This window comes from Dermacentor silvarum, chromosome 4 (genome assembly GCF_013339745.2).
Source record: "Dermacentor silvarum isolate Dsil-2018 chromosome 4, BIME_Dsil_1.4, whole genome shotgun sequence".
NCBI classification, from domain to species: Eukaryota; Metazoa; Arthropoda; class Arachnida; order Ixodida; family Ixodidae; genus Dermacentor; species Dermacentor silvarum.
In genome coordinates, this window is record NC_051157.2 from 85621845 (window position 1) to 85631975 (window position 10131).

A 10131-nucleotide genomic window follows, 5' to 3' on the forward strand; every position below is an offset into this window, starting at 1 on the left:
CAAGGTCACTTGAATGTCGCCGACAACGGTAGCTAATAGCATTTCATGCACAGGCATGACACCACTCGGGAAAAACTGGAAAGTGACTCGGGTGTAACAACGGAGCCAGTCGAGCTTACGTGAGGTATTCCAGCATGCCGGAGTGGTGCATGAAATTCGAGCTGTCGGCGTGTGGCGGGAAGTCGCTGTAGGCCGAGAACTCCTTGGAGCTGTTGAGCATCGTGTTGCGCGCCACGCTGCCGCACCCTTCCACGGGCTCCTCGGTGTATCGCCACAGGCCGCCCACGGCGCCCGTGCGCTCTAGGCACACGACGCGGAGGCCTTCCTCGAGGCACGACTTGATGGTGGGCAGTCCGCTGCTCCCGGCGCCGATCACCACCACGAGCGGCGGAAGGGGCCCACAGTGCCCGCTTGTGGCTTGAGCTTCCATACTGGGTACCATCTTGTCTGCGCCTTCCGCCACTGCATGCATATACCGGCAGAAGAGAAACATTTACTTGCGCAGAACCTGCACACAATGTGTGTTCTTCGCCGCTTAGTTCCGTGGTCATTCCGGCCGAAGCATAACCATAACAGACGAGTCAGAGCTGCTGTTGTATTGCACGTCGACCAAAGTTACGTCAGCCATTCATGAACTGTAACAAAGCACCCTTCCGGAGCCCTTATGGCTTCTTGTCGGCATTTACGGGGTGGGAGCACCCTACGCACTACGTGTGATTCCCGTTTGTGGGCATTTGTATCGCTTTGATCAGTCCCTTTCGAACGCGCAGTTATATTAGCACACTGATATTAGCACACGGCTTGTAAAGCGCGCTAAGAAGTTAAAGATCGGTATAGAAAGATCGCTAGTTATGCGAGATGTAAATGAAAGAAGGTGAGCGGCTCCCGATCCGTTTTCTTTTTATTATTATTTTTTTCGCAGAGTTAGACGCACGTATTGAAATGCAAAAGTGAGGTCGTTCTCGGCAGGCTCACTTTCAGGCAAACCATTTCCTTCCTGGAAAGCCCTGCCAGCCGAAACAATAACGGTATATTTCTTGCTGATAACCGACCTAAGCACTCCACATGATGCATCTTGATCAGAACGTCGCAAGCTAGGGACGCTGGGACAAGAGAATGGAAATCGCACACTTTCATTCTAATAGGGAGGAACCAAGTTACTCTAAATCGGAAATGCGCCCCTACGTTTCGCTAAACGGCTTTGTATAATCATTGTGTTATTGAGCTTATATTGCTGGTCTCTTGAGAAAACATCTATAACGGGTCATCGGTTACAGCTGTGACGTGACCTTATCACACTCACCATACAAGACTAGGATGAAAAGGACGCCATTACTGAGATCAGCCAAATCAAAGGTGGCTTGCTCTGACGTTGTCGCACCCCTATCACGGCGCAAAGCTGCGCAGTTTCTCAAACCCCTTATTATCTGTCATGCATCTGAATCGCTCTCCAACTAGCGTCCGTGGCGTCACGTGCAAGGTAAATATATATAGCGAAATGTGTGGCCGATTTCCTGAGTGACGTCATATTTATCTCGCTGTATTCTCAACACTAAGCTAAAAAAAGAAGTGTGAATTGTGTGACTTAACGCCTGAAAGCAGCACCGGTTATGACGGACGCCGCATAGCGGGTGTCTCCGGATGAATTTCAACAACCTGAAGTTCTGTAACGCGCACTTAAATCTAAGTACGCGAGCGCTCCCACATTTCGCCCACATCTGAATGCAGCCCCCGCGGCGCCGGAATCGAACCCTGGACCCTGTGCTCGGGGTCACGGCGGCGGCTCCCCGGCGGCGGCGTCCCCCCCCCCCCCCCCCCCCCTTGCCGAAAAAAAAAAAAAGCACACACACACAATGTTGAAGGGTTTTAGACAATAACTGCAGAATCTCGTCCAACAACTGCGTCGAATGCGATTACAAATCACTCACCGGTTTCGGCTGACATATGAGTTAGGCAAAGACGGGGCGGCACATTACCACAAAGGTTGCGCGGTAGGCAGCGTGCTCCGGTGCCGTGCCGAGCCTGCGAGGTCGGCGTGGGGTCTCTTACTTCGAGAGAGCGATTTTTCTCAGCGAGGGCCTTGGAGGCTGCGACGCATACGCAGCGTCGACGGCGAGTCTGAGGCAGGGAAAGACAGCTCGGAAGACAAGTGTGGATCCGAAGACGAAGGTTCTCATCGCGTCAGCGTCGCCGAGGCTTTTTCGCTATAGCGCGCGAGGCTTGAAGTACTTTCGTCATACTGCCGCCGCCGCTTGAGAACATAGGCGATTCGGCGCTGAGCAAACACACCTGAGAGAGAGCGTCGCGCATAGGATGGATGCCTGACACCGGCAGTTTGCACGCTTGTGCCAGAATGGCGGGGAAAGCGTTCTGTTTGCCTGAGCGTCCTACTTCCTTCGCATGTACCTGTGACGCCATTCCATGCGCGAAGAGTCAGTTATTTTTATCAGACAAATCGGTTTCGTTTCCTTTTAAATTCATAGTTCGCTCTCCCGCACTGTTTCTCTCTCTCTGCTCTTCTCTCTTTCTCTTTTGAATGCATAAAAAAGCTTCCTGTTATTTATTTTTTATGCTCCTCCATTCCTAGCTTTCAAGATCTCCTTCCTCCGTTCTTCGCTACGGAGCAAGAGCTCCACCATGAATTTCGTTAATCTAAGCTGCTTGTTATGAATTCTTGGTGCAAACATACGTCCGAATTCCCTTCGTCTCCTTTCTTCTCGATATAAAGCTATACCTGCGAATCCCCTCTCACGTGGTAAGTTGTTGTTCAGAGCCCAGTCGAAGTTAATGCATAGTATATGTAAGTCTTGCGAGGAACATTGTTTCAAGAGTTCCCGTTGGCACAAACTTAAGTACATTTCTTAAGAAAGTTGCGTCAATGAAATAGCCATCAAACGCATGAGCAAGCAGTTGACAAGCACAATTCCTGGGCGTCCGAAGGCAAACATTCGTAAGTCGGTCGTAATCTTCTGGTGCCGTCTACTACAGTGCTGTGCGTCTTTCTTTTTAACAGTGGAGCTGTATAAGCTTTTCGTTTCCCCGGGTAGCTTTTGCAAAAACTCGCCTAGCGATGACGATACTGCGCACGGCTGCGCCTCGCTTCATCTTGCGACAGCCAATCGATAGCCGATCAATAGCTAATCGATAATTGATCAATAATTAATAAATTCTGGAAGAGCATAACCCGTAATGCCAGGACTAGCTAGGTGCCGATCAGCTCCGCCTGTTTCTTTAGCCTCACGCCACTAGTGCAAGCTACACAATTTTTTTTTTACTTCGAACCTTTTTTTTTTAACAACGCCTAAAAACATTACTTAAATTACGTGCACTACAGATGAATTATCTACCCAGGCGGACACCATTCGCAGGAAAAGCCAACGCAATTTATTTACTAATGAGACTGATTGTATTAACTTCCTAGTTACCAACTTTACGGCACATGTTTATATTGAAAAAGTTGAAGGGAATCGTCCTAAAAGTCTAATTCAGTGTTTCTAGAATTTAAAATGGACACTTAGACCGAAATCATCATCAGCCTATTTTTATGTCCACTGCAGGACGACGGCACTTCCCTGCGACATCCTGACCGAAATACATGGCGTCAAACTACGATTGTACTCATAGTAACTTTCGCAGCAGGGGCGAAACGAACCGCTTTATCGCACCGTATAGCCAAGTTTCACTTTACGCCGCGCTACAACGTCACTGCGGATTGAGCTGCAAGCAGCTGCTTAATGAATTAAATTGCGGGGTTTTGCGTGCCAAAACCACGATGTGTTTATGAGGCACGCCGTAGTGGGGGACACCGGATTAATTGTGACCACCTGGGAGTTCTTTATTGGGCATCCAATGCATGGTACACGGGTGTTTCTGTCTTTCGCACCCATCGAAATGCCGTCGCCTCGGCCGGCATTCGATTCCGCTACCTCGGGCACCAAAGACACTACGCCACCGCGGCAGGTGAGCAGTGCTTCGCAGTGCTGCGTGCGTAATCAGGTAAATTGAACGCATAATTTGACGCCAGTTATGTTGGTTTACAATGGCCTTTATGAAATGCAGGAACACGGAACTAGACATTTATGACGGTTCCCTCTAAAATGTATAATATGAACATGTGCCGTAAAGTTTGTAACTAAGATGGTAATTAAGCAATTCATTTAATTATTCATTGGATTGCTACGGCTTTTTTTTACAAATGATGTCCGCCTGGGCAGATAACTAATCTATAGTGACGACATTCGAGTAGCTCTTGTGGGCTTTCTTGCTTAAGTGTTCGAATTATTTAAAAAATAAAAAAAAAAAATTGGAGGATGCTTAAGCTTCACCTTTAAGAGTAGAACGCGATTGCGTTATCGGGACCCGTTCGCATCGCATCGTTCGCATACGGCAAGTAGGCTTCATTCACTGCAACACTGAATGTGGGAAAGCCAGCTTATAAAGAAAAGGCTTACATCGATCCCTTTAAAGTCGGCTTCACTTTTAAACTGAAATGCATTGCTGGAAAGACGTTTTTTCAGGGTCAATATAAGTGGTCTTATATTAAAATGTGAAGGCCCTAGCACCTTTTTTATTATTTTATTAATTATTTGCTATTGCCCCGACGCACGCTGGTCTGGTAGAAATGTTTGAGTTTCCTCGTAGCAGAATTAGGTTTTCTCGTACATTCAAATTACAATCCGACGCCGGCTGGTAAACAATCCGACGGCGAATCTGACGCCGAATGGTAAAGCCGTACTTTACATTTTTCTGACGGATTTCACTGTGAGAAATTCAATTTTAGTTCACCAAAACCTTGCATCACGTGGAGGGCCTGCGCGGTTGATGTGGTTGGATGATTTTCTCGGCCACCCGCGATTACACACCGGTTGCCGACGCCGGATTTTCTGCGGCATGGGGCCCTAGCTAAACGCTATCGCGTTAAAAACACGCAAATACAAAGAAGAAAAGCCCCAAACGCACTGTTTCGGTGCTGTCAACAGCTCAGCGCGAGCTTGTGGTTTGAATTCCCGGCTGGCGATAGGCCGCATTTAGACAATACAGAATGTGAAAATGCCATGCATTGTTACTTCTGTGCCCGCAATAGAATCCCGAGAAGCCAAACTTCAATCCGAAGACCTGTACAATGACATGTACATTACGTATAATTTGTGCGTTTTATGGAGCATGGGAAACGCAACGAGAAAGAGAGGAAGGAATGGGGAAAGGCAGGAAGTTTAATTAGACATTATTCGTGAAGGGGATGGGGGAGTATGAGAGAGAGAGAGAGAGAAAACATGAGTCTATGTCAATCACACGCACTAAGCAAGGTGCAACGTATCTACAGACGGGCGTTCTGGTCCGTCACCTTCATGCACTGCACAGCCCGTGTGGCTTTCTGGGCTGATGAGCTGTGAGGCCAGGCGCCCATGAGCTTTACTTTGGTAAAAGGCCGATCACCCAGTCTACTTACGGCACACTGGAGAGTGCCGTGAGTAGTCTGGCATTGTTTGTCGAAGCGAAAACATTTTGCCCTGCAGACATTTCCCTTATAAACCCTTTTGCAGGTTCCTAACTAATCTGCACGTATCCAACCGTTGTTTTCGTGTGAGAGGCACCAGTAGATTGAAGCAAATCTTTCGCTTCCTGCAAGCTTGTATTAGGCGTTCGTTATTCAATATATGTACGTTACTATAGAATTTGGTACGAGTTCAATAAAATGTGCAAATCTTTCATTATGGTTGCTTGTTCTCGTTAACGTTACATTTTAAGTGATTTGGCTGATAACAATTACTTTTCTCCTTTTTCTTGTGTGTCTGTGTTTTTGAACCATTTGAAGAGCCTTTTGCAAGATTTTTAAGCTTGGGGCAGTTTTGCTCCTGCTTGTAAAAAAAAAAAAAGTCACTAAAATCTCGTTTTTGAAATTGCAGGTGCAGGGACGTTCTATTTTAAAGGATCGTACCACTTATTCCTACATGTGCGGCAGCGCTGATTCCAGACTCCCAGAGTACGTATGGCCAGATTATGTATGTAAAACGCCTGAAAAGCACCCTCATATACGTGAAAGTTCTACGAAGCTGAGAGTGATAACCCGCCGTGGTTGCTTAGTGGCTACGATGCAGGGTAGAGTTACTGTATAGGTTCCCTTTAGGAAGGAGCCTGTACAGTAATTTTAATGCAGACCTGCTGAGCACGAAGTCGCGGGATCAAATCCCGGCCACGGCGGCCGCATTTCGATGGGGGCAAAATGCGAGAACACCATTGTACTTATATTTAGGTGCACGTCAAAGAACCCCAGGTGGCGCAAATTATTCCGGAGTCCTCCACTACGGCGTGCCTCAAAATGAAATCGGGGTTCTGGCACGTAAAATCCCATAATTTATTTTATTCATTTTAAGCTGGGAGTGGCCTTTCAGACTTTCAACGAACGTACTGTGCACTGGTCAGCCTGAAATGAGCACTGCTACGTACTTAGACACAATTGTAGTCGTTTAACGATGAACTAGCGTGCTCGTTTAATATGTGGAACAAGCTTTCAGTTACTATTCTCTTTTACAAACCGGGGCGAAACTACCTCAACCAGCTGCAATAGAGTAAAATCAGCCCAACTGCAATTACTCTAACCTGCAGTGATAGAGTAAACGGAACCACCGCAGTTACTAACCAGCTGCAACCGTTTAAATTCAGCACTACTGCAGTTACTATTTTTCCACAGAGCAGAGTTGAAGTATTGTAGCGCAACTTACCCACCCGGAAGAGGCAGAGCTGGGAGCACATCGTGTACATGTGCTCTAAGAAAGTATCGTACATGAGAGAAGCAACTACACTCCCCTGATAGAGTCACCTTTACACCTTTAGTACACAATTTGTTTATAGAGTGCGTTTGGTATATTTTTGTGCGTGCGTGAAATGTTTATATGCGTAATGTGCACTGCTCGCATGCGATGAAACATGCGACTTCGCAGGGTTCTGGAGTAAAATTGCATATACACGTTTCTCTTTTGTCTTTTTTTTGTCTTTTTTTTAATTCCAAGGCATACTGACAGTCTTACGGCATTGCGAATTCCTGAAAAACAAATTCAGTGCATCTCGGTCATTTCCTGGCTATTTCTTATTATTTATTCCTAGGGTCGCAAGCACTTAATTATTGCTAAAACCAAGATTTCACTTCAGGGTTATCGAATTTTATTATGAAGAGACCCAAAAGACTCCCTCTTGTTGGTGCGAGTTTAGTGGGTATCTTGATAATATCTTTACAAACGTATACATACAGATGTGATTTGATATCAAAAGTTGTGGCATTTTCGTCTAGGCCAGTGATATTAAAATTCCCACCTAAGATCAATTTATTGGTTTCCGTTAACATAGCCTTAAAAATGTGTCTTGAAATGAGAAATAAACCAGAACATTCACTTTTAGGTGGGCACTATAAAAAAATTGCATATTAAGCATGATTGTAAGGACTTCGTAATAAGGGGTAATACAAAAAAAAAACAGAAAGCAGTTCAGAGTCATAGTAATCGATACCAGCCTAGAGACACCACCGCCTCGCTTCTGACAACCGTTCGTATAATAACATTTGTACGTTGATATTTGCGATATGCATATATGTGCTGTGAACGTCGTATGCTGCCGATGTAAGGGTCTTCAGGGACTCAGTCAAGCTGCCTAGAGCAGCTTTTAGTCCCTGAAGACCATCCAGAATTTTCTGGTGAAATAAACTTTGATTGATTGATTGATTGATTGATTGATTGATTGATTGATTGATTGATTGATTGATTGATTGATTGATTGATTGATTGATTGATTGATTGATTGTAAACACGCTCTACCGAAACAAGCCACGTTTCAAAGAACATCGCAACGTCAAAGCGCACTGCAGCATTAATAAAAATAAGAGCAATCAAGTTCATCACCTTTATTGCAACCTGATCAAAGGTTCAGATAGTGTAATTAAAACATCATGTAAAATCTCTCCTAACAAGTATTTCTAATTTCCCCAAATCTAGCAAATCTAGCAGCTGGCTGAAGCGATTTCACGATATAAAGTAGAAGGGGAGACAACAGAAAGTATAATTACATGACGTGTTTGAGCTTGTAGCTCTTAAAGGTCTGCTCCAATTATCGCACATGCCACGTGCATTGAACTCGCCAAAATATTTCCGTTCAGCATGCCACGCGAGCAGGCAGCCGTTGTGCCGTATTCACTTCCTGGCAGAGAGCAGCAGGTCCAAATTTTGCCGGCTAATGTTTTCACAAGTTCGAACACGCAGGTTACAAGATTCCGGCTGTTTCGCGCTCGCGAAACGAAGTGTCACGCGTTGACTGTCGTGCAAAGCCATCAATGATTCCTGGTACATTTGTATGCTTCACTGGGAGATGGAGCACCGCGTCAACATCATTGCGTGCCAGTGCCGGCAGTTTGAAAGCCTTGGTCCCACGTCATTCGAACTGCTCACCAAACACTCATGTTCCGCGACTATATAGTATGCCGTGCACCTTTTAACTTTATTTTCTGCTGCGTCATTAAAGATCGTGTAGCGCGGCGTTAAGATCTTCAGTGTCACGTGTGTCACGATTCGTCTCTAGATCAGTTACACGCTTTTTTTTTTAGGCTAGCCGATTTTCTTCTGTTTTACTTGTCGGCTAAGAATTTATTCGTGCATCTTCGACATTAAGGTCGATAGACGCCTCTGCTTTTCTCTGCTTGCGACGGCAAGCCGACATGTGCGTCTAGTTTACGAGTTACCTCTGCCACGTAAACGGAAATTTCGCGAGTCGTGCTCACCCTGTCGCCACTGTATGCTTTCGCCGTCCTGCATCGCGTGCACCGCCACGCACTGCGGCCTTCCTCGCCTTCCCCATTGAACGTGGACTCTGCGCAGCCAGAGCAGCTGCAGAGGTGGCAAGCGTACTCGCATTCCACACATGTCATCGCACGCCCATCCTCTGCAAGAGCATTGTGCCACACGCTTTGCACCTGTCCAACGTTGAGGCCAGAGGCGCTATCAGTAGCACAAACTAACCTTCAACAAAGGATAGATTTCCTGAGTTCGAACGAAGCACACAACACGGCAGAATGTACCGAACACGGTAGCACGTAACACAGCAGCAGAGCTGGTAGGTTGCCGAGAACTTTCGTGGGGCCGAGAAAAAGGTTTTGCCAACCTGAAAAGGCGATAAAGTGTAGCTGAGATGGACGTTGTTGATGTTGATGATGATTTCTTGAAACCCGGCACATGCCCACGAGGGGTACATAACCATGCTAATAGACAAATGAAGTGATTGGCTATAAATACCGAAATTGGAAAAAAAAATGCTGGCCATAATGTCAAATATTTGATAGGGCATCATAATAAAATGTAAAAATAAGTAATAATTAGAACAACACGCGATAAAAAATTTGCAAGGATGGCTCTCCTAGCAACGTAACCTGCTGGATATTTCTATTAGGCTATGAGGTGCATTGCAAGTTTCCCTGTGGCTGCGACCAAACTGTATACAGCTCCAAACATTAAACAAATTTTAAACAGTCATCGAAAGTGCGAGATACCCAAGTGAGAGTTTTAAAAAAAATGCGCAAGGAGGTGAAATTACGCAAGAAAGAAGCAAGAGGTCAACTATTTGTTCTTCATTACAAAAGAAGCAGCAACGATAAATATTGCAGAGGCCGGACTTTTTACAGCCAGGACTCCCATCGCCAAGGTCCCTGCTGCTCGTTTGATGATGATCATGATGATGATCATCAGCTATGGCACGTACCCATAAAGAAGGATAGGCCAGGAATCGGGCAGTGTAAGATGAACAATTATTATAAGGAAAGAAACAAGAAAAGCAAGAGGAAAGACGCCGTAAAACAAGAATAGTGCACAACAGAGTAGTCGGACTGACTGGAATAAAATTATTAATAACAAAGGGTAATAATGGAGAAATCAAAGACCGGCATCAATAAAGAATTTGTGGAATCAATTAATATCAGTGAAATTAATAGGTAACAGAGAAGAATAAATATAATAAAACGAAAGCACTTAGGACACCTAATGTTAACCTAAAGGTTTATCTAATGTTAGTAAACCTCCAAACGATTGCACTACAAGATACTTAATACTAGTCCAATCTGGCATAGTAAAGCTTCGAGTAACCCTTTTCTTTGGC

At 45.4% G+C, this 10131-nt stretch overlaps 1 protein-coding gene across 1 annotated transcript in view; it reads right to left on the reverse strand.

Annotated features, from left to right (window-relative positions):
- Positions 1 to 2154, reverse strand: part of LOC119450343 (uncharacterized) — a 53595-nt gene extending 51441 nt beyond the window's left edge. Inside the window, exons 1-2 of the mRNA XM_037713776.2 lie at positions 1929 to 2154; positions 120 to 462 (exon numbers count right to left, since the gene is read on the reverse strand). Coding sequence (XP_037569704.2) covers positions 120 to 462; positions 1929 to 1944 — 359 coding nt within the window. The 5' untranslated portion in view covers positions 1945 to 2154. The remainder of the gene's footprint in view (positions 1 to 119; positions 463 to 1928) is intronic.
- Between the last annotated feature and the right edge of the window lie 7977 nt (positions 2155 to 10131).